The sequence below is a fragment of the Pelecanus crispus genome, chromosome 9 (genome assembly GCF_030463565.1).
Source record: "Pelecanus crispus isolate bPelCri1 chromosome 9, bPelCri1.pri, whole genome shotgun sequence".
NCBI lineage: Eukaryota > Metazoa > Chordata > Aves > Pelecaniformes > Pelecanidae > Pelecanus > Pelecanus crispus.
The window spans coordinates 10,797,458-10,822,392 of record NC_134651.1 but is presented as its reverse complement, the minus strand read 5'-3'; the positions used below and the strand labels follow the sequence as shown (position 1 = coordinate 10,822,392).

The 24,935-nt window shown below is 42.6% G+C and overlaps 1 protein-coding gene across 1 annotated transcript in view; it reads left to right on the top strand.

Moving 5' to 3' along the window:
• Window positions 1-19,623, top strand: part of MCF2L2 (MCF.2 cell line derived transforming sequence-like 2) — a 161,112-nt gene extending 141,489 nt beyond the window's left edge. The window contains exons 26-35 of the mRNA XM_075717124.1: window positions 1,886-1,995; window positions 5,411-5,452; window positions 6,113-6,208; window positions 10,140-10,229; window positions 12,430-12,501; window positions 14,257-14,343; window positions 16,480-16,598; window positions 17,163-17,275; window positions 18,264-18,367; window positions 19,523-19,623. Of these exons, the coding sequence (XP_075573239.1) occupies window positions 1,886-1,995; window positions 5,411-5,452; window positions 6,113-6,208; window positions 10,140-10,229; window positions 12,430-12,501; window positions 14,257-14,343; window positions 16,480-16,598; window positions 17,163-17,275; window positions 18,264-18,367; window positions 19,523-19,623 (934 nt within the window). The remainder of the gene's footprint in view (window positions 1-1,885; window positions 1,996-5,410; window positions 5,453-6,112; window positions 6,209-10,139; window positions 10,230-12,429; window positions 12,502-14,256; window positions 14,344-16,479; window positions 16,599-17,162; window positions 17,276-18,263; window positions 18,368-19,522) is intronic.
• The last annotated feature ends 5,312 nt before the right edge of the window (window positions 19,624-24,935 follow it).

Sequence of the window (24,935 nt, the reverse complement as noted above, 5' to 3'; positions counted from 1 at the left end):
TGGAGGCTAATTAATGATTGAGGTTTTATCTAGCCAATAGGCACCGTCTCCTGGGTTGCCCATGTGTAACAGTGACTCTACTGTTCACTCGGAATTGTCAAACCTGTACATTGGGGAAATCTGTTTGCAGGACACTCTCCTGTCCCTGAGCCAGAGCCGACAAATGACAAAGACTATCTCCTTTACTTGTTTATGTGCCATCGCAGCACTTGGGGCTGCAATTCCATGAGATAAGGCAGGGCTGGGCTGACTCAGGACTGGAGCTGAGGTGTCTCCAAAAGAGACACTTAGAGCCAGCGCCCTTAATACAGGCAGTTATTGAATGTCCCCAAGTCCTGTTCAATCTATTTATATTATCTCTCTGTAAATTCTTCCCCAAAGTTTCACTGCTTAATCCTAAAATGACATGCCCTGTGGTATCTATTGCTGCTGTATCTCTTTCAAGGGATGGCTGCTGCATTTCAGTGATAATGAAATGATCCCTTTGTATTGTTTTCTAATCTGTTTAAACACATGAAACTTAGCTAGGCTATTGTTCTAACTGCTTAACTATCTGCTTTACATGGAAATGACTGATTCAGTCATACATCCATGTAAAAATATCCTGTGCACATAGATACACACAAACACTTGGACTTTTACTGCAGATGCTGTTTCCGAGAAGCTCGTGTGTTTTCTTCACGTCTTTCTCACAGCTGTAAATCTTTAACTCTGTCAGCTGCGTGTTTCACAGTTATCTCAGCCTAGCTGGGAAGGAACAGAGAAAAAAGAATAAGGAAATGTGAGTGTGCTTTGGATTTGTTCCCATATTTATTTTGAGCCCTATTTTGTACCTGACATTAGGCTGCAAAATCACATTTTGATTTAGTACAGGAGGTAACAGAGACCTCTGTTAAGGTTCCATCAGAAACAGGTCAGAGGTTCAAGTACAAAGCAATGAGTCCCAGGCTGCCTTGTAGTTATAAAAGATGTTCACAGATCTCTAGTATTCCAAATGTTTTTAAGTTTTTAATGATACCTTGGACCTTCCTTTACAGCAAGACAAACCCTGTGAATGTTAAGTGTGACAGTTCATATGTTAATTGTAAACAGCAATGTAATTGCTGATACATGTTAATAATGAGCATTTTGGGAAAGAGTATTTCAGGTGTGTAGATATAATGGAATGTGTGGAACATTCAGTCTGCCAAGGATAACAGTCAGACACTCAGATTAAACCACCAGACATTTGCAAAACAATGAGGATAAGAACCATGAGATAATCTTGCAGCTTGAATGCCCTACAAACCTGGGGCAGGGGGGTCATGCCCATTACAGACAGCAAGGCCGGTACCTGTGCAAATCTGGCAAGATGGATCCCCTTGTCTGTGGTTCAGCTGTAGATAGGGATATCCCACTTGCATTCATGTTTTCAAAGAGCAGAAGAAACAGAAGTTGGGAGATCCCAGAGCCAGTGGAATCCATATGTTCCTCTACGCATGGTAAGACCTCTACATGACCATCCAGTACCCATTTCTCTCCTGGAGTCAAATAGTCTGCAAAGGTTGGAAAACTGGGGTCCTCTTTTCTAACCCGGTTTCCTACCCCTTCCTGCCAAATCTGTTGGACTTGTAAAAAGAGCTTGTGCACACTTAACCAGTTTGTTCCTCCATTTCTCCCTTCTCAGCTCTCACTAAGGACATCCCTTACTGTGTGGTGTGGAAAGGAGGCGGGGGCTAGAATAGCCCATACCTGCCTACACAGATGCAGAATTTATTGTGCACAGAACTTTAAAACCTGCCTTTCATTCCTTAGGCTTCCACATCTGAGGGTAAGAAAGAATGCTTAGTGCTCAGTTAGGTATTAAGCAGGAATGTAACTATTTTTGTATTTCTTTTGTCCAAAGGTATAGCAGGAAGTCATCAAGTATATATGAAAACAAATCTGAGACATCAAACGTGGAAGCATCTAACAATAAAAACAGGAATTCCAGTCCCAGCTCCAGACAAAAAAGAGGTAGGAGTTCTGACACAGAGTTTTTTGCTTCCAAAGGGTAATATTTTTATTTTTGCACACTCATTTCTAGAGTTTGATGAGGATACTTTAAACGTACGTTGTTTAAACCCAACATAAAAAAAACCCCAATGCTACAAAGCTGAGCGACTGTACTGTGAAACTTCTTGAACATCAAAAAGTGTTACCAATTTAGGATTTTTTAAGTCTGCGTTTTGATGCATTACAGCACTCTTTATCCAACTTGTGGTTTTTAAAAATAGAATTTTGGGGGCATAGTATGTGTATTTTAAACTTCTGTATCCTGGCTAAGTTGGTTTCTAGCCGTATTTAATTTTAAAATTGTCAATGGACTTTGCTAACAAATTTCCTTGCTTTATGTGAAAGTGATTTCTTTGCCTCCTCCGTGTATAGCTTCCCCTCTAGTGTATAGTAAATGCACATGCGATCACTGGAAGTCCCTCCATTATTTGAGCCATAAATACAATAGATGTATTCTGTACAACGTAGGCTAAAACGAACACTAAAAAGAAACTGAATGTCATCTGGCAGTAGCAGGAACAGAAAATCTTTCAACATCAGTTTCTCTTTTAGGCAGTATTTTGAAATGTTAAAGTAATGACTTTTCTAAAAATATAAAAAAGAAAACTACAAGGTCTTAAAAGAAGAGATGAATGTCCAAATCAGGCTTAAAGTAACAGCAGGCCCCTTTATAAATAGAGATTGTAAAAAAGTGTTGAATATTTTTTTTCTTGGAAAAACAGACTATTCATCAAAAGATTTTTCATTGCAATACGTTTTCATTCTGGAGAGAATGAAAGTTATGGATTCTTTATTTAAAAATCCAATTTCATTAATTAAAAATCTGTTTCAGTAAAAATTTCTTTTTTAAAAAATACGATTTTTTAAAAATAAAAGTTGAAAAGCAGTCTTTCATTTGAAGTTCATAAACCCTATTTAAAAAAAAAAAATTTCCAGGAAAATTATTGGTGTTTTTTAACTGGTCCAACTTTTATAGGCGTGCGGGAGCCGGGATCACCCTATCTGCCGATTTTCGTTCTTCTGCCTTCCGCTTTCCCACGACCAGCTCCTCGGGGCTCTCGCTGTAATTCCTGCCAGCCCAGCCGGAGCCTCCTCATCCTCGGGCACGCGGCTGCTCCCGCAGCGCCGAGCAGGGGCTCGCTCCTCGCTCCTCGCTCCCCGCTCCCGGCGGGATTCCGGGCGTGCGTGGGCATCCCGGGCTGCCAGAGCCGCAGCGCAGGGCCAGCGCGGGGCTCGCCGGCGCTGGGTGTCGCAAGGAAACTTTAATTTGTGTCCCTGTGAGGCACCCGAGCCTCCAGCTGGGACTCCGCAGGGGCTCAGCTCGGCTTAAAAATGTACAGCTAGGGCCTGCTTTGGAAGGTGCGAAGGCATCGTTCTGCGGCCCTGCGGGCAGGGCATGGCTGTGCCCGTCTGCGGTACCGCAAGCAGCGGGGTGGCTGGTTCTCTGCCAAAACTGGCTCTTTTGTGCCACCTACTGACTGCAACACTCCCAACGTCTAGGTAGTTAATCTAAACGCAGATTATTTTAAAAGGCTCTTTTCTTTCGGTAGTGCAGAGGTGGGGGGGGGGGGGCACTACTGGCAAGCTATTTCAGTTTCATTATTCTCATGGATAAGTGCCTGTGATTGAGTTCTCGACATATAAATAGTATTTTGGGTGGACCTGATTGCTAGATTCACTGACTTGAAGCTATATGGGAGCAGAGTCCTGCAGCAACCCCTGGAGACCGCCTAGTCTAAGCGCCCTGCTCAAAGCATGGTCAACTGGAGCAAGCTGCTCAGGGCCGTGTCCAGCTGGGTTCTGGATACCTCCAAAGGTGGAGATTCCACAGCCGCTTTGGGGATGCTGTCCCAGTCTTTATCCACCTTCACAGTAAAAAAAAAAAGTTTTTTATCATTTTTAAATGGAATTTCCCATATGTCAATTTGTGCCCATTGCCTCTCATCCTGTCACTGGGCTCCACTGACAAGCATCTGGCGCCATCTTCTTCACTCACTCCCATCAGGAATTTATATACACTGATAAGATCCCCCTGAGCCTTTTCTTCTCCAGACTGAACAATCCCAGCTCTCCCACTCTCTCCTCATGTCAGCTACTGCAATCCCCTAACCATCTTCATGGCCTTTTGCTGGGTTCACTCAAGTACATCCATGTCTCTCTCGTACTGGGGAGCCCAGGACAGGTCACAGCGCTCCAGGTTTGTCTCACGTGCTTGAGTAGAGGGGAAGCCTCACCTCCCCAGACCTGCTGGCAAGGCTCTGCCTAATGCAGCCCAGGATGCTGTTGGCCACCTTTGCCACAAGTACGCATTGCGGGCTCATGTTCAACCTGTTGCTCATGAGGACCTAGTCCTTGTTATGTTCAGAAATGGTTTCCAGGGTTATTTGGTATACCTGCAGAACGAAGGAAAAAGTTTGAAATAACGCAAGTGGAGACAACATATCTTTAGAGACCAACCTCTAATGATTGGCTGGTGCTGGGAGGCTGTGGGGACTTGTGAAATCCTAAGGGGTCTGTCAGTGAAGTGGTGTAATTGCATAGCCGAAGAACTAGCATGTAAACTTCCCCGCTATACACATGCACTGTTTTACTTGCTGCATGACTCTGTGATAACCAAATACTCTGGATTATTTTGCTCTATGCAGACAGAAAGTAAATATATTTTATATGCCAGTTTCTGGATTCTTTATAAGCTACAGTATCTTTACAAAGATTGCTTGGCAGTGGGAGCAGCCATGGCAGGGAATGGCTCGCAGGCCAACACAGGCAGTCTGAAAATGAAACGCTTCCCAGTGCACCTGTGGGCAGCCCCACAGCTGAAACCACCGCTCGGCAGCAGTTGCTCACCAGATGCACCTGCCTGGCCCAAAGCTGGCATTGGGCCACTGGCTGGAAGGAGCTGAACCACACTGACATAATGCTTCTGTATTGTTAAAATCTGTTCATCTCACACCCACCTGCGCATGCAGGCACCGCAGATCCTCGATTATCTTGGCTGCAAATCAGGAAGTGATGGGATGCGCTTTCCTTTGGAAGCACAGCTTGTCTGTCTGTTGCTTGTCCATCAGTGTGGATTCACTGTCTCTTCATGTTCCCTTTGTACTTCTGGTCTTCATTTGTGCCTCTAATAATTTTCACTTGACAGCGTATGAAGTAAAGAGGAGGAGAAAGCTAGTGGTTAAATCCTAAGGCACAGAACCAGGCAGCCAACACGTGGCTTTTCTCCTGCTCCTTTGCCATAAACTTTCTGTGTGCTACCTGCCCACACAAAGAAAGGGGCAGATGCAGAATTTGGCAGTAATGCATGGATCTGGGGGTTTGATCTAGGTCCACCTCTTTCCTGCAATGCAAGTAACTGAGTATCTTTCAAACCCAGAGTCTCAGGACCTAGATCCATCTGTAACTTATCTCTATAAAGGCAACTGTCAGGTGGCATGGCTGGCTTATTCACGTAGGAGCCTGGCAAGTAAGCTTTGCTGGCATGGCACTCCTTATATCCCAGCAAATGAGATCAAATGCATGACTATATGCCAGCTTTGGAGGCTGTTAGAAAGACTTTAGCAGGTAAGGCTGAGAGCATATCAGCCACAGGGTTGATGATGGCAAACTCTTCAGCACTGGTACTGGATAGCAGAAGTGGGATGGCTCACAACACTTGCTATCTGTACGTGCCCTGCACTGCAAGGCTGCTTCTCTTACTTCTCCCTACAACCTTGCTGTTCCAACCACAATGATGTGTTTTCCTAGTAAAAGGCACTAGATCCTTTTTAATGAGCTTGCTGCTAAACTGTATTTTCCTTTGATGAGAGCTACATCCCTTCACCTGTTTTTCTTTGGTTTTGTTTTGTTGTTCTCCATTAAAACTCAGTGAGCCAAACTCAACCCAGGGGCTCTGTTTGGCTCAGCTGTTTTAATGACCTCATGTCACCTTTCTAATTGATTAGCTCTTGCTCAGGCTTGAACTGAATCAAAATTTATTTATTTTAAGTTGTCATCCAGTGCTAACCTTTCCTGTCCCATAAGCTGAACAGCTGACCCTTCCTTCCTTATTTCTCTTCCCTTTCCCTCTCTCTCCTAGTTGATGCTTCCACCAGCCTTAACCTTGAGCGCACAGCGCTTGCTAGAAAGCGATTCACATTGCAAGGTCTTTCCAACCGCAGAGCTCCACCCAAAGGTAAAATCACCCCATGCAGCATTTGGTCTCTGGCCATCTGTCTCCTGCACTCCCACAATGTTCCCTCCATCCCATAGTGCCATCCATCACTATTTCCTAAAGTGCTGCCGCATGTCACCAAAATGCTCCTGTCTGATATGCACATATGGCTCCTCTTCTCAAGGATGCTGTTACCAAAAATTGCTCCCATGGCAGTGTCGGCAAGGCAACCTTTGAGTTGACTGGTTGGATCTTTTACTGGTACACAGTGCAAATAATGCTTATTTCCAGTTTCTCTCAAGGGCCAAAGTGTGAACATGTTTTAAACCACCCACCTAACTTCTTTCAGCAGTTGACTGGCTTGAAGGGAAGAGTATCATTGTGTTGTGCTACATGAGATTTTTATGTGTTAAATTGTTCATTGGTTGCACCTCTTTGGTTTTTTTCGAATGTTTCTCAGCCATGGCCTAGCGGTTACACTGAAGAACCAGAATTCTGGTGTTTATTGCCATTTCTACTTAATTAAGTTATATGACACTGTAAAATGGTGTGTTCTGACTCTTTGTGCATAAATGTTTAGAAGACACTTAATATCCATGAGTAGAGAGCATTGCATATTCCTGTGATGGCTGTATAAGGAAGGGACTTTAGAGAAAAGAAAGAAATGTGAATAGAAATAAAACTGAATGACTGAAAAGATAATGTAATTACTCTTCTTATTGTTATTATATGACTTTTCTCCTGTTCTGATAAATTATATTTCTTCTGTGAGACAGTTAGTGTGCAGTGATGGAAAGGGTGAACATCAAAGGAGGAAGAAGCAAGATGAAAGAATAAAAATTACAATGTTATAAAGTAGATGAGAATACACTGAGAGCCAGAGCAGCCATAACATTCTGGCTGCAAAGTTAAAGCTGCACTTGGTAGTAAGATCCAAGATGGACAAACCAATTCAATGTTCTGAATACAAAAAAAGAGTGGTTTTCAGATCCTGTGACTTGGAGAAATCGATTACAAAATACAGAAATGCAGTAATTCAGGCAAGTTTGGATCTGCAGTTTTGGTTTGGGCCTCTTTTGCTCTTTTATCTGAGTTTTTCTTGTCATGTGAAATGTCTTGCATTTTATTGAGTCATTCCGTGTTCCAGACAGCAAAGCACAGTTCAGAAGAGTTGATACCCCCTAAGCTGTATGCACTCTCAGCTCAAAGACTTGTTGGGTCTGGTTACTTGAGATTCCTGTGAAGCACCTCCATTACACAATGTCCCATTTCACTTTCTTGTGCTGTTCAGTTGCTAACCTGGTCCTAGCCTAGAGGAAACCAGTTGGCAAATAGCCTGGATGATTTGCAGACCGTGGTTATTTCCATAGGCAGCGATCATGCAACGCTGTGTTAGCACTGTAAGGACTGGCTGTTAAGGCAGATCAGAAGCTGTGAGAAGGTAACAGGGAAGTTACTCCAAAACCAGCTTGACCTGCTCTTGATGCCTTTATCTAAGTATTCATTACTGGCTGTGGCAGGAGGTGGCATACTGAAGCTGAGTATACTTTGGTTCAGACCCACTGTGTCTGTTCATGTCCAGGACACATAAAAGGGAAGGTTTAAACAATAAAATAACAAGACTAACTAGGGGGAAAACAAGATTGCCTGATACATATCAACTGGTAGTGGAGCATGGATGCTCTAAGCATTGCTGAACTGTCTGCCCAGGCTGGATATGATGGGGTAGAAAACATTGTATGTGAGCACCTTCGTGTTTTGGCCAAAGAAACGCTAATGTCTGGAGGAGAAACTTTACCATCCTGGACTCCATCAGTGCAGAGACCCCAAGGCAGCCATTCCCAAACTGACACCAAAGTGTTGGAAAGTCCACACTCATAGCACTCTGCATCTCCCTGCATTGGGTCAGCATTAGCTGTCCTGGTTTGCAGAGCCAAGCTTATATTCCTTGGAGTTGGCACATGGTCTCTAAGAGCTGCATGATGTGGTGTAAATATAGCCCAACACCACAGTTACAAAGTAAAATTTTCTTTGTATTTTAATAAGGGCAGTTACAGCAGTCTAAATGTGGAGTCATTCCATTGTAATCATCACTGAGAGCAGAGTTTAACCACTCATTCTTCTTCAGCCTTTTAGGAGGTGTGAATAAGGATGTACCTGGATATATGTGCTTTTATGAGTAAACTGATAAGGAGGTGCATTGGCAGATGCAGAATTTACAGTCTTTTTACAGTAGCAAATCTACAGTTAAAATTGCACTGCAATTTTATGGAGCTAAATATGGTTTCCTGATGTTTTGGTGTAATAAAACATTGTAGGAATTGCAGTTCAACCATTCACGCGAATTTCTGCTCCACTGGAAACACACAGTGAATGTGACATTTACTAGGCAGAAATATGGAAAAAAACAAAGTAAAGAGAAAAATTGTGTGACTGAACATAAAAATAAGGAAACGTGAAGATGAGGAATGGGAAAGAGAATTTTAAGATCCGTGGCAAGGAAATCTTCACAGTAGTATACTTCTGCACAGGATATTTAAACCTGAAATATAAAATCACCTGCAACTTATTTTACTCCAGTGCTGTATGCCAGTTAACCATGGAAAAAAAGAAAAAAAAAGAGAGAGAGAGAACAGAAGATAGACATGATAAGAGAAAGGAGACAATTGGAATACAAAAGTCCCTCTGAATCACAGGCACCATCTGGGAACATCTGGGCTAAGATTCAGCAAAGCATATAAGCATGTGCTACAAAGAGTTTTGTGTGAAATAACTCTTCACCTATTCCAGAAAATTTTTCAGTGAAAACAGAAACAACTATTTAATTTTTTACATAAATATTTCTTTGATATTTTTAAAAATCAAAACATGAAAATCACAAATAGTTTTTGACAAATGTGAAAACCTTCAACAGAATATTTAAAACCATTTCTAATACCATTTTCAACAGAGGCTGTGTCCTGGTAGAGTTAAGTGTTCAAGCATCTTACTGAAACTGAGATATGAAGCATATGAACAGCTTTGCTTGTGTCTTAATGGAAATACTCGAGTAATGCAGCACGTGTTCTTAGAGTGTTTTCAGCAGAAAAGACTAAAAAGTTAATCCTGAAATATTTGTAAGCAAGCAACGTTTTCTCCCAAGTGGTGCTGCTGTAGTTGGTAGGTGCAAGAAGTGTACTGATGTGCTTGTAGATGTGTAGACACAATCTCCTTAAGAGCTGCATAATGATCTCAACGTGTTTCGGAACATCATGTGCTCTCTGAAGCTAGCAGACAGTTAGTCCATTTATACCTCTGATCTGTTTATGAAATATTTTGAGTCAAAAATGCTACTCACATCTCACAGTGAAATCTGAGGAAGTTGTCTTCATTCCTGAGTGGACCTTGAGAAAAGGCAGGATCCTAATTGGAGTAAACAAAAAAAGCTCTGTTGTCTTCGCTCTCCAAGCTGATTTGCACCAGTAAGGATGGAGGCTCAGAGATATTTTCAGGCATTCACACAGCTAACACCTAGAAATGACAAATGTGAACTCCAAACTATTCATGTTTGGTTTTCAGTGTATTTCAGGTCAGTCATCACAGAACAAGCAGTTCAGTGTCTAAAATAATCCAAACCTCATCTGTAGACACACACACCATTCTAACCATCATGCTCATCTCTCTGTTTTGTAGCCGTACTTAGACTAGTTGGTTGCTAAAATATTAATTGGCATAAGTCTCCCTTCTGAAGTATTAAAACTGGTGCAATTGGAATTGCTTTGAAAAAATATGTTCACATAAACTCTTTCCTGTGCTATTCACTTTGTTGAGGGTATTTTTCCTGGCTGTTTTAGAAGAGCAACCTACCTGTTGTTTACCCTTCTCCAGCTGCTGCTTTGCTTTGGACATCTTTTACCCTCAGTGCTTACTAACCTCTAATCCTGCCCTGCATTGCATCTGTCTGTTCTCCCAGATCCAGAATCTAAGGAAAGAGAAGTTACCCGTCGCTTTTCCCTAGCCTCCTCCATCAGCACCACAGTTAATGCTTCTGCTGTGACCAAAGGTACTGTCATGCTGCTTGCTTAGCTACCCTTCTCCCTTCCTGCTGACTGATAGATTTACTGCCAAATGCTCTTCACAGAGTGAGTACGTCAGGCTCAGTTTTTATAAATGCAGGAGGTTCCAGTAGAAGAAGAGTCAAGAGCAGTATAACACCTGTAGGGGGGCAGGCCAAGACATTTTGAATGTATATCAAAGTGTGCTGCCAGCATATATAATGACTCTTCTCAATTTCTCCATAATAGGTTTTGAAGAGTGGTGCTGGTTTCCATGGAAACTGGATTAATTTTTGACTGATGTGGGGTTAGGTTACCAATTTCTCCCTGGTTTGGATTAACTGAAATTCAATAGAAATTATTTCTTCATTTCCTTAAAGCTGTTTAGGATTTTTGCTTTCAAGAAGGAGAGAACCTCTTCATTGTGTAGCAGAAGTCAGATGGCAAGAAAGCCTGAAATCAAGCCAAAAATGGAGCAGCAATAGATACCAGTTTTAAGAATATTTAGCATAAACACCATTTTGATTAGAAATCATGATTGCAAGGAAATTTTCAGAGATGTATAAGGGAGCTAGGTGCCCAGAATGCACTGAACTCTATGCAGTTCATGTGGGAACTTATGAAAGTTTTATTTTGGAGCTGTAATTATTTTGAGAAAAGGCACTTTTACAAAATTTACTTTAAGTTATTGCACTAGTGCCTACATTTAAACTCAAAAGCAACCTATGCATTTGGGCAAGCTGGTTGTGTTGAAAATCAGTAGGATTGTAGGCACCTGTGCCTACATGTCAGAATTACTTTTGAAAACAGAACGTATGGTCTTACATCGAGTTCTGAATATATCGTCTTTTGGCAGTTCCTGGAATGAAGTGAAGGAACTGATTTGCAAGTTTAAGATTTGCGGGGTAATTCACAAAACAATATAGAAGGAAAAATGGCTGGATTCATTTGTATAACAATCTTTGCTATGTATTTGTCAGGGAGAAGTTTGCACAGTACTTGATGTAGTGCATTCTAAATAGTTGTGAAGGATATGAACCGTATCCTTGACTGTGCAATGAAGCAACAGGTATCTGAAATGACCTAATTCCAGGGTGTCATGAAATGATAGTGTGGTGGGGTTTATTGGCAGAGGAAGGATATGATATTACCGCTACCTACAATGTGTATTTGCCAGCCTCTTTAGACCATAACACTACAACATCACTACACGGAAATGATGAGCCTAGCACAGGAGAAGAGGTTCTTATAGCTTTCTGTCCTTGGCAACAGCTTCAGAAATACATGATCAGTTACTAGGTTATGGGAAGACTGAATTATTTCCTAATATTGATTTCCTAAGCTGGGGAACAGAAAGAAGCATGTATGTAGAAAGAGAACAGGCAACCAAGGGTTGTTCTTTAGTGTGGTTTATTGAAGAGAGCATGTGTGAATTACAGTGAAATTCAAACTTTGTTATAGTTTCAAATAAAAAAATCCTGTCCTAGGATCCTGTCCACCACAAGACCATTGGCAATTTTTTTGAATGCTAAGAAAACTACTTTTGTAATGATTTTAAAAGCTACAAAACAAAATCAGTGCTTTTCAATTAAGTGTTTTATTTACAGCATCTGCTTTAAGAAAATATTTCAGATGACAAAAGAACTGAAGCCTGAGTCTTGTCTCAGCATTAGCCAAATGCAGGTCTAGCCAGGGTGTTTGGATCATCTCATTCAAGGCTACTGCATACTGCTGTGCACTGATCCTCACTGCTAACAGTTCAGCTCCGTCACATCACCAGTTCTCCACATGTGGAGTCAGAACACAGAAGCACTGTACATGGACCTGTGACGGATGCCCTCCACTTCTGTGGGGCAGAAGTGGTGGCTTTTGTAGGCTCTTCCCTGCCAGCCTCATGGGTAGAAAGCTGAGATTGTGTCTACCTGCGTTAGTGCCATCTCCTGGACAAGCATGAGAGAAAACATCTGTGAAACCTGATTGGAACCAGATACATATATTATGTAAAATGTATCTGTTTCCTTTTGCAAAAGGGGCCTGTTTCTTATCCACAACACAGAAGTGTTTATCTTCACCACTTAAAGTTTAGGGGTTGGTCATTTTTCTGGGTGAAACGGAAAGTATTAGGCAGGTAGTGTTTCAAGGTAATGGGAAAGCAAGTTTCTCCTTTAACAATATTTACAGCCTTGTGACTCTGCAAACTTCACACAGGTCCCCTTGTTCCTGCAGTTAAAGTCAAGAGACATGAAATAAAGAGTGACCCAACTCCCCTGGGGTTTGAAGGTATGAGTATTTCCATCCTGCATGAAAACCTGTTTGGCAATCTTTTGATACTATTCACTGAATTCACAACTCATCACTGCTGGCAGATGACACTGGAGTCCATTAGGGGTTTCGTGTCAGTTTATCTGTTTAACTGTGATAAACACAGTTTGTTACCCCCTTGCCTGCCCCCTGCACGCATGTTACATTTGCCAACTTTCACCTAGGTATGGGCCTAAATTAAAACCCCAATTCTCTGCCTGTTTTGGGAAGTAATGCTCTAGAGTGTGATCGGGATCTTGATTTTCTGCCTGGCTTCTACCTCACTCTGTTGAGTGCAGCAGCAGGGAGCCAAGGGGCTACTTTTCAGCTGCAGTCTGGCTGCTTGCATCCCTCTTCCCTTGTTAGTGTCTATACCTAATAAGAGGAGCAGGAGCCGTGTGCATGGAGACTACAGAAATGGCTAGACTGTGCATTAATGTCCATTTAAGGTGCAGTGTTTCATTTCAGCCAAGCAGAATTTCCACCTGTTTGTTGCAGCAGATTCCTCAATTATTGTTTAATAAACAACACCAAAGAATTAAACTGGAATATCCCAGCCACTGGAAGAGCACTAGCTTCCATTGTCAGCTTTTCCCTTTACAAGAGGATTTGCCAGAACATGTTGCCTTGTGGGGCACAAGCAGTGCCCTTGTTGCAGGACAGGGAGGAGAGAGATGTAAGCTGAGGAGAGGAATCCTTTCTTAGGATTGTGTTGCTCTGTACAAAACCTTGGTAGAACGGACAGGTGGCCAGGTCAGTGATGGAATTGGTGACATATTGGAGCTATCTCCTGTGTCACTCCCAGTAGAAGACGACACTGGAACAGAGAGGTTGAAAGAAACAGTTCAGAGGCAGTAGAGGAAATAGTGGGTTTGCTGTTTGCAGAATATTTCCTCTTGCTGGTGACCCCTGGCACTAAGTTTGGAATCATCCTGGCACCCACCACCAGAGTTTCCCAAACTGTGGTGTTTATACCTCACTTTCCTCAATGGCAGATACTTCTGGCCTCAGTGTACCATGTGGCTGCAGAGGCAGGGGTATTTCAAGGTGCAAGTACTACCCGTAGGATTGAGCTGAGTTGATCATCACTGGTTAAAACCATGGTCCTACTGTACAGCATTCCTCACCAGACTGAGTTTTAAAGAACTTTTCCTTAACGAGTAGAAAACAATGATCATTGTCATCCCTTTACCAGAAGATATTGCTGCTATTGCCAGAGCTCTGACAGAGTTAACACAAAGGATTTGATTTACTTAGATAAAAACTTCCCCCACAAAATTGCATTGTATTCATCAAGAGTGAGATCATTCATTTCTGGCTGGGAAGAAGACCCTCTCTGGTCCCCTTTCATTGCTGTATGGATGGGCATCAAAATCATGTACTGTCACCTACAGCATGATTTGAAATGCCGCAATGAAAATATGTTAAAAATATGCAAGGAAGCTGTAGTGAAATAGAACACTGCACTGTTCACCCAGCAATCGTTTTCCTTAATTAACATCAACATTTGGCTGTTCTCTGTCCTTCTCAGACTTACAGTTTTTCTGTGGAATGCTGCTGTCTTTTCACTCATTTGTGCTGGTCATGTGTCTCCTCTTTTATAACTGTTGGGCCCCGGTCCATCTGTTTGTTAAAGAGACTATCAGTTGCAGAGGTGATACAGGAATTCACTTTGTACTGGTTGTCTGGTCACTGTTTCACCTTGAAGACACAAAATTGTACTTCCTGTCACAGATGCTTTTGAGAACACCATATTGGCCCAGACTAAATGTAATACCGGTTCCACCACGAGACCTGTACCTAGATCTGCTTCACAGACAGGTAAACAAAATTCAAACATTTATCATCTCAATTTGAGAGTGTAATATAAATTTTTGATAATATTTACTCTCTTTAACTTAAAGAGATTTTTTTCCTTTTAATGAATATTATTTCCTGTGAAAGCAATGAAAGAACAAGCTCAGATCACTAGCAGGTATAGAAAAAATGTCCCAGATTCTGGTTTTCTGTAGGTCAGGCACAGCTGAAAACAATTCTGTTAATTGATGCCAGAGAGCTCAGAATTTGATCTGTGTTATTTTATAGCTTGAGTTAAGTACATAAAGCTTAGGCTATTTCTTAATCTCTGAAATTAGAATAGCAATTTGTATGGAAGAGGAAGGCTGATGCATGTATTTGTAAGGAATCCTTGCTGTTTAGGTTTCTGCTTTGGATGGTTTTGACAAATGACAGTGGCAAAAGAACACTGAAGCTTTGTCTAAGTGGGAAGGGGGGGTACCTTTTTATTTTGCTGTTTGTAGCCCAACCTGTGAATTTGAACTAAAATTGCTATAGCAGTTTGAAGCTAATTAGCATCAATATATTCTTGTACATTTAGACAGTTGCTAGTATTTTGCTGGTGTGATTCAACTGATACAGAATATGGGGTCCGGTTCTATATGCTGCATAGTCTGCGATTGAAATTGTCTCTTCAGTCTCAAAACTCCGCTGGTATAGACCTTGGCAGGGACACTCACAACCCAGCACATGAACGCCACTTCAGAGGCTAGTTTACACCTTGAAAAGTATGGATGACCTAACCCTACCTGTAGAGTTATAACCTGGGATGCTGCTCTGGTGGAAGACCAGAAGGAGGACATGCATGGGGAGGGATTAAATAAATTGATTAATAAACCTATTTCTCCCAGATCAGATCACTTTTCTGTTTACTGCCTGAACTGCCTGGCTTGGGTTTTGTATTGTCTGAGGCCAGGTTTTGCTGTGGGTTGTGAGTGCTGGGTTATGCATAACCCTACTGCGTGAGCATCTGTCTCTGTGCCTTGTTGTCAGAGCACTGCTTTGCCTTGTCGAGAGCAATGGCCCACAGGCTGTAAAGAACTTGATTCAGCATCTGCTCAGCTCATGTTCCTGTGAATCAGCTAATGTATAGCAGGTACATTAAGTAGGAAGGCACACGGTGATTTGACTGACTCCATTCAGCTTGTGTCTGTCAGGGCTGCAGAATCCCTTGATTCTGGATGCAAGGTCTACTTCCTCCTAGCTGGACTGTAGTCAGTCCTGTCAGAAAAGGGACAGGCATCAAGTGTGAAGGGAAGTGTAGATCATGATTGCCATCTGCACAGAAGAGGCTGAGTTACTTTTGAATCATGGGAGCCTCAGGCGGGCAGGTCTTATAAGGCTCAGCCTGAATTTCCCTCAGGACACATCCTCTGGGCATGCCCTTGTAGGTAAAGAGACTGGCCAGTGTGCTTGGGCTGGAAACCTCTCATGAAGTCCCTTCCACTGGGCTGGGATGGTTTTGGGTGCAAATTATGCAATAAGGCTGCTAACAGCAGAAACACTAGTGAGATCTTCTCTACCTACCACCAAGGTCTGGTTGTCTTTGTGCCTTGTTGTTTACTCTGTCCCTTCCCTGCACTTCCAGCCTGCTCCAGGGTATAGTCTTGTCAGTTGCTCGGGTGGTAATATCACCCTGGGGTGAGATGGAGGTAAGAAGTCAATGAAAATTCAATGGCTTCGGACTTCAATTTATACATAAACATGTGGAGGTAAGCTGGAAACCGAATGAGCATGGTTTTCTGAAAATCACGTCAGCAAAGGTAATCATTTGCTACAGCGCTCGGTCCGCAGAAATATTCCTCGTCCTTGCTTTTTGTACCTCCTGAACTGAAGAGATTTAGCAATGCTAAACACTCGAGGTATTGATGGGCATGCACACTGTGGCCACACAATCTGCCCTCCCACAAATGACAGCAAGTGGTACAGGTTTTCTGAGACAGAATAATGGCTGCAACATAATTTTTATGGCAAAATCAGAACAAGCTGTAAAACAGGTACAAGCAATTCAGTAAGTGGAATAGTGGGAGGTGAACATGTGACATTTATTTTTAAAAGACTGAGTCCGAAGGAAGCTAATGACTGATAGCTAACTCTTTTTGTTTTATCTCCTTTTAAAAGGTTGGCCCAGCAGGCAAATGCCATCTCTAGATACATTTGAAGATTTTGAAGCCATCCCCTCCAGCACAGATGAACTCTCCAACTCTTCTGACTTGGAGGAAGAGACCAACCCTAACAATGTGATTCCTTTTTCAAATTATGCTGCCGTTTCTCAGCACAGCCTCCTCTTCTCTAAAGATCATGATTTAACCTGCAAAGTTTGGGTTCATACCAGCCTTAAATTCATGGATGTGTGGGAATAGAGGATGGGAATTTGATCTGGGGTGTTGGGAGATTATTCCAAGACTATTTTCCTGATCAGGATCAGGACCATAAAAAGTCACCCTTACCTGTAAGCTGTAGCTTCACCTGTTACAAAAGTGAGGGAATACTCTGAGCCTTTAAAAAAGTAATTTCAGACTTTTTGAGATAATTTAACCTGGTGTCACAAACCCAATTTCTATATCAGAATAATGGCTGGCTGGTTAATTCTAAAGCCTGAATGCACAGCACAGTTCTGTCCTAAGTTTGAATAATATTTAACCTGCGCATGATAAAAGGAATAAAAAGTGACACAATTCCCTACAGAAGAAATGTTTGCCAGCTTGAAATGCCTAATTCAGTATTTAACTACACTCTCTCTTGCACAGTGTTCTTTCGTCCATAGTGACTGTATTTCTGGTGCATTGTTTCATTCATTTTAGGGGACCAATCTTTTTCGGGTAGAAGGCAGTTTTGACAGCTGTTTCCCGGATTCTCTTACACTTGAGGATGGAGATTTAGTGCAGTTTTTGCGGGAAGGAGAGAACGGTCAATGGTAAGTACAGCAGAGAGACAGAATTTTACAGGTAAAACAGCCATAACCTCCTGGAAAAGATGGAAAATATTCAGAAGAATGTCAAAGCCTCTTCAAAAATCAATCCAAATCCACTCACCCTATTGACCACAATGTAAAAAAGGTAGTGGGAGGCATGAACGTACAAGCAGTTTTGGTTAATTCCACCTGGTTGGCTTTCATCCCAAATGCTTGTGACATGAGGCTTAAGAGGACAGAAGTTTGCATAAAGGAAAGAGGGGAATATTTGGGCTTTTGACATCTTCTAGCCAGAAGGACAACTGTCAAAGGCAGCATCCTCCCATAGGACACATCAATAAAATCCCCATGCCTTCCACTGAGCTGCAGCAGTGAATCAGAGAGCATTTTTAGCCCCAAAGGTTTAGATACAAGATTGACAAAGTGGAATGAATCTGGCCCCCTTGAGCTCATATTCAGTGTATTTATTCTCTCTTGCTGACAAGTAAGTGTTAGGAACAGACCTGACTGGGCATCTGAATTCTCTTTCCATGGGTAATTTGGAGGAAGAAGATCTGATCCCGTTGAGGTGCCTGTACAGTCAGACCCTTCACTCAGAACTGACATGCAGCTGAGATGGGAGCAAGTCCCACAGGGTGAAGTAGGTGGGACATGGATTCAAACCATCCACCCTGGATGATATTAACAGCAAGGGGGATGGACAACATGAGAGGTTCAGTTTCTTCAGCTCTGAATTTGGCCCAGGATCTCAAACACATGCCAAGGCCACTGCTTGCTTGTCACACGGTCTGTTTGCGAGTGGGCTTGTTCTGGGATACTGGGTCACCATCTGACACTGCTGAAATGTAGTCACCAGCTACCTGTAGGACTTCCCTGGCTCCTCTGCCTACTTCCTTAGTTTAGGAAATAGCTGCCCAACATACACCTCTAAGAAACACAACCCAGGGAAACGGAATGTAGGGAAATTCACTGACTGTTCTCTGAATTTCAGGTTAGTGAAGAAACTGGTTTCTGAGAAAAGCGACTGGGTTCCTTCCAGTATATTGCAGCCAGCAGAGGGGGACAGTAACAACATAATTAAGAACAGCAATGCAGGTAATAGATGAAATGTGTTACTGGCATTTTTTTTTTTCCCTACTAAAAAAAGATGTGATCGAAAAAGGATGCGACAAACAGCACACTTTCTATATTGAAGTATTTGGCCTGAGTGCATGTGCTGCAGTCTCTGGTGACACAGCTGAGCTAGCCTGAAATTTGGTGCCTTGGGTGTCAGAGCTAGTCAGGCACAGCAGCTTACCTTAGGATGGTTTAATTGTTTTCCCCTTCCCAGGCAGAATTTGAATCTCCCACCAAACTCCTGTGGCTACCAATACCCAGGCTGGCTACTCTACAGCTAGCCCAAGTGTGTCATATGGCAAGGTGTGTTGTAACTGCAGGATAGCTTTCATCCTGACACAGGTAGCGTTCGGATTTAGATCAGCATTAGGGCTGTGGTTCTGGTCTAGGTTTGAAAACATTAACATCTCATGAACCATTACCGCTTTCATCATATTTCACTGCTGGCTCCAAAGGCTGGAGGAAGGGCTGCTCTGGCGAGATTTCAGACAAATCCGCACTAAAAGTCATCCTTTCTTCAGCTTTGGTTCTGATCTAACACCCAAACAGGTCGCACTGGAAAAGCTGAATCTCAGCAACTCTGCAGATCAAAGGTTTACAATTTTAGATTAATTTTTGCCCATCCTTAAATATAATTTAGCAAAATGTGTCCTGCTTTTCTTCTGGTAACAGAAGAAAGCAAAATCTGTCACAGCCATTCCCTGGGGACCTGCGATAGAGAGCTACCAGCATTTTATTCTGAGTTACTGGTTTCTTTTGATTTTTCTTTGTTAAAGTGGAGAAACCCCTTTTTGAAAGCTAACCAGGATTCCTTGCTGTGGTTTAAAGGGAGTTTGGTAATTGCTGCTCCTTCACCTCCACAGCAGGTCAGTTCTGTCTTCACCCTCAGTGCCTAAGTGTGGCTCTCATTTCTTTGGCATGTCTAATGCTTCAAAAGAAAAATAAAGCCGCACACACATTACAGTCAGTTACATACCAAAAGAGCCTCCCTTGCCTTTAGTGAAGGAATTAGGAGAGCAGTAGAATTGTGATTATTTATTTTTTATTTCAGGCTTTTAACAATGAACCTCAAGATTGTAGATGGGAAATCCTTTAGATGTGTTGTAGTGACAATGCCCATGTCCTCCTTTTCAGACATGTACAACGATTCCTGCAGCACGGCCTCAGTAGAGTCAGACACCAAGGAGAGCGAGGTGGCCAAAAGCTTCCCAGCAGAACAGAGGGCTGGCAGCTGAACAGCAGGACCAGCCCTCCTCAGGACCCCATCCATCTCTTTGTTTATTTTGGGTGGACACTGGATCAAAGTTGCCTTTCTCACAAGCTCTGAGGTTCATAATTCACTAAAACTTTATCAGCATGAACAGATGAGAATTGTGCTGTCCACCTGTCAAGCTGGGAAAAACAAACTTGAAAGGAGCATTAAACATCCAGAAAGCATCAAAACCCACCTTCAGTATTAGAGGAGAAAAATGCTTCTCGCATTGATTATCAAACTGTTTCAGAAGACGTGGCCTAAATTAGGTCGACAGCAGAGCTGAAGAGTTACTATGCACGCACCTTTTGGCAACCTTGCTTGAACACCGAGTTACTGCAGGGGGACACATGCACAGTTACAAGTTGTTGCTCTACCATGGGGTCGCCTGGAGGTTTTTCCATTTGCTTGCCTCTGGCTGTGCCTTCCCCGTCCTCCTTAATTCCAGCTGATACATCACAAATGTGCCCTTTTTGCTGGTGGTCAACACCAAAAACATCCCATTTTAGGATGGCTGTGGAAAGGAGACTTCTGACTTGGACCATCAGAGTGGCTTCGCACAGCAATGATGTGACTACATTTGCAATGGCACAGTGAACGACCTGCTGCATATAGCATAAGTTGGGATGATGGTAGCAGCTCCTGGCAATGAGGTGGAGGTGCAGGGCTTAGCAGGGAAGCAAAGATGCGTGACAGCTACTGTGACAAAGAACATTTTGAACTCTTTTTACAATATAAGTCATTCCGCTGCCCCCTCTGCAGTCTGTGGTTGCTGGATCACAATCCTTTGCATTTGGTGCCGAGAATTCAATTGAATGCCATTTAATGTCATATGTTTGAGTAGACTGCATGCTTTCTTTGTGTGCTGGGCTATGGAGTAGATACATTTCATCCCCCATTTGGAATATACTTAAGCATTGCAAATAGGCAGTGAGCATTAGATGCTCCAATGAGTGGATAAAGTGTTGTGTTAAATACTTCTTTCCAGGACATTTGATTAAAGGACTGTACCAAATCTCTGCCACATAAGGATATAATGTATAATATAAAGTGATTACAGATGTTATTATTCCTATACAAGCCATTAGCTCATTTAGAGCAGCTGTTAAAGCACGAAGGCATTTTGATGGTAATTGGGTCTTAGGTCCCACTAAAGCTGCTACTTTAGTAAAGATAGGTATTGACTAAGGGTTGCAAACAGGCAAAGATCAGCCTGGTAAAAAATTACCCTAGAAGCTCAAGAGTGAGTGACTGGCTTTCACTATTAGGGATTTTTTGTTTAATCCTGAGACTAGTGGTGCTTTATGTAAATAACAAAGGGGCCAAAAGCACTAAAGATGGAGATGAAGCAAAACCAAACCCCACTCTTTAGTAACTGAGCCTCTGAGCAAAATGGTAGGAGTCTGTATCATTTCTGTTATCGTCTTTGCAGGGACCCAAATGCTTTTCTTTGTGTCTCAGTGGAGGCTGGCATTGCAATTATCTTAGTGTGTGAGTAAGGATAGCTGTGAAGCAGGTAGATAGTCCCATTCAAGAAAAACCCTTGGAGTAGGTAAAGGCTTAATGAGATTTTATTTGCCTATGAAGGCTTATTGGTTAATTATGAGTTGCACTGTGGTGGTTAATTCCCATGGTTCTTCTAACCCTCAATATGTAAAATCTGTGATTTCTGGCTTTTTCCATTCATGACTAAAGGACCTAAGAGTTCTGTACCTTTTTGGAAGCTAATTTTGTCCTACAGAGATAAGAGTTTGTCTGTTTTGTGCTGGTCATTTACCTTAAAATGACACATAGGCTCTCAGGAACATGAATCCTGTTAGTCAACTGTAGTTATGAGCATCTTGAACGAAGAATTGATTCCTTTCAGTCCCCTAAGGAAATATGCAGTGACATTTTCTTGTAGTGCGATTATTTTATCCTCTCCTTAAAATGAATTCATTTTGGTTTCTGTATTACTTTCAGAAATTTTTGCACGCCTGATAACAGTGCTTCTGTCTACCCCTGCCCTAAGCATAGGAGAGGAAAGGGGTAGGGAGCTTTGATTGCACATTAATAAATATAGTAAGCTTTTGTGTGTGTGTGAGAGAGAGAGAGATAGGGAAGGGTTACCCTAGGTATATGAAACTGCCAAAACTAGGATTTGTGACATTGCTGACAGATGGAAAGATGCAAACCTGCACTTTGGCGTTTCTCTGGAGGAATCTCATTCTAACCGTGAAATGGCAGTGTGAAGTCTGTTTGAACTGAAGATGGAAAATCAGGTATTGTCAGTCCATTTCCTACCTCTGCTGCGTGCAGGGTGACAGTGTGCTTGTCCTATATCCCCTGGTGCCTCGATATCTTCCTGTAAAATGGGAGCTATTGGATTTCCCATGTGTCCAATTCTGATGCTAAATCTTAGCATGTATGCAAAAATCGGGGACCCTCCAGGGGAGAGCAAAGCATTCAACCCCAAATGTCCCACTGTGCCCTCCATGAGTGTCAGTGGTGGCATGCTGCAGGGCAGTCTAGAGCTGGAGCAGGGAAGAGGATTGCTGCAGAAGTGTCTCCTCTCCCAGCTCACCATCTCATCATGACAACTGCAAAGGTATGGGCTGCATTATAACAATTCTCCTCCCTACTTTGCTTTTGTAAACATTTTTTTTTTTCCAAATCTCATGTTGTATCCTGTTGGACCAAAGTTCGAGTCACTCCTGCACCTCGAATGTCCTGAGGATGGCAAGTAACTCACTGCCCCGTGGCTGTGTGCAGCAGTGGCACAGCACTCTGGTCTCAGCAGTCTTTGGGAGCTGGCTGTATCACAGCTATCCTCGGACACTACTGAACCTGAGCAGGGGCCCCACAACCATTAGTTGTGTCTTTAACCTTCCTGCAGTGCCGGCGAGCCAAAGGCAGCTGCCTGTTTCTGTCTCCACATTCCAAGCTCAGACCATTCTGCAAACGTTGCAGCTGCTGCTGGGGAGTAACTGGGGCCTTTTGCCTGGTTGACGCCTGCGGTGCAAATGGAAGTGAGACAGTGCCACGCTGCTGGGTTTGCTTTTTTAAAGAATGAAGTTCAATGACAGATCAGGCTGCTGACATGTCTGAGAGCAGCCAACAAGAAGCAACCTTCTGGATTTGCTGATGAGACAAAATGGGCTTTGATGACTTTTTTTATAAAGGTAGACAGGACAGTCTTTTAGTTAGTGTATTTCTGTCAAGCAAGGTGATAAATAAGGGAATGACTCTCCATGTACAGTCTAGAATATGATTTGGTAATGTCCAGCAAGACTAATGTGTACATTAAGGTATACCTATTCTGTATGTAGGTCTTTGACACCATCATTTTCAGGTAGATGGACCTAAAAATCATAGTTTTTAAATATGGATTTCATTTCAGTGTTATTTGGAGATGACATAGTGACCAGAAAGTGATTTAAAAGTAATGGTTGCCACTAAGTTTCAGTTGTAGAAGAGATAAGGTCCAAGGTAAATCTATGCTGTAGCAGCACTCGTGGTTGAGCATTGTGTCCTGGCTGCTTGACCAGTGAGTCCGTGCCAGCTGCCTGGCTGTTCCCTCCGGGTCCGGACTAGCGAGACCTGCCCTCCAGGCTGAGGTTTTGACTTGGATCTCCTCCCTCTGCTCTGCTGCCAGCTTCTGTGAACCTTGTAGAAACTTCACGTCCTCGAAACTCTGCCCTCTGCTCAGTCGGGTGTAGTTGGGCAACAGCCTCCTTCCTTACTGGCAGTAATGACAAACAGATAGACAGGCAGTTGCCATGATATGTAAGTCTTGCTTTTCTAGTAAACCAGGCCAAAATGTAATCAGGCCTGATCCTCTCCTTCTCTCCACCCCATTGGGTGGAGAATCAGACCAATGGTTGTTGTCTGGATTATAAATGGCTGTGGCCAAACCACATCTGAACACTGGCTTTTCTTGCCAGGGACAACAAAGCTGTGCATGTGTCTTATATCCTGGTTGTGTATGTGATCAAAAGCCATTTTATTATCCATAATTTTCTTAGACTCTGAGATTTCAAACAGGATTGGGTATGAGAAAGGCCATGCGCTTCCAAAAAATACTCAAAACCTGACTTCAAATATATATATATATGATTAGAAATATATAAGAATAAGAAGAAAAAACAGCCAAATTGTGTATTTCTTCTTGCAGCTGGAGCTGAAATAGCTGCTAAGATTTCCTCTCCCCAGCTGAGAATTGGTACAGTTTGTTTTCCTTACATATTTTCCATGGTGTTGATAATGATGTATTTGTATATTGTGACTGATGAGAGATAATCAGACAGGGAAAGAGCACAGAATTGCCTGTCCTTTTTTTCCAGTCAAGACAGAATGTATGAATTTATTACAAGAAAAAAGTGTGCAAATGAACTTTCTGCAATTAGGCCATTCTGAGCTGTGTAAAACCACACTTTGTTTGAAATTTATAAAAATTATAACTAGTAAGAAACATTGTGGTTGCTGTCTCTATATGAAGTAACAAGTCAAATGAGCTTTCTTTTTATTCAAAATAAATGAGTATCAGTAAAGGCACATCAGCACAGCTGAAAAAAATCCACACATTTGTCCAATATAAATTTAATTGTCCAACACAACTTTGTTTGTCCAACACATGTCACAAAAGGCACAAAGTGGGTTTTTCCTTTACCCACCTCCCTTAGTCACGTTCCCGAATCCCTGGGACTCGTAGGAGAGTGCAAAGGTTCACACAGACAGTTCAGAGTTGCGTATGCTAATGTTGCAGCCATAAGGCAAGGAAGTTGTAGGATAACTTTATTATAGTTACCCCCAAGATATCTGCATACCTTTGGCTACCAGTGGGTTATTAGGGAGCGCTAATTGACCCAAATGCATGTTGTGAGTCATGTAGAAGGGCAAGGAGGTAAAAATGAGAATGTAGAAACACAATGGAAATATAGAGAGCAAAATAAATTGGAACTAATTTCAGCCAGTATCCAGATTTCTGGGGGCAAACTTCACCTCACCTGCGTTTTCAAGTCATTGGCCTTATCATGTTCCTGCACTTCAATATTGGCATGAGAAAAAGAAGAACGAGGACCACACCAGATCCCCGGCATGGGGCTTACTTTGTTCCCCCCACGCCAAGCAGGCCCCGTGGCAAAGGCCCAGGGCTGGAAATCCAGCCACACACGTGAGCCGGCATAACGCTCTCCTGTTGCAGATCTCTGGCGCGCAGCTACGCGTGTCGGGACCTGCCTGTGCAGCTCCTGTCCCACCTTGGCATGGTTTGCAGGGGGCCCTTCATGGGACAGAGGTGGCTCATTGCTGTTTGCT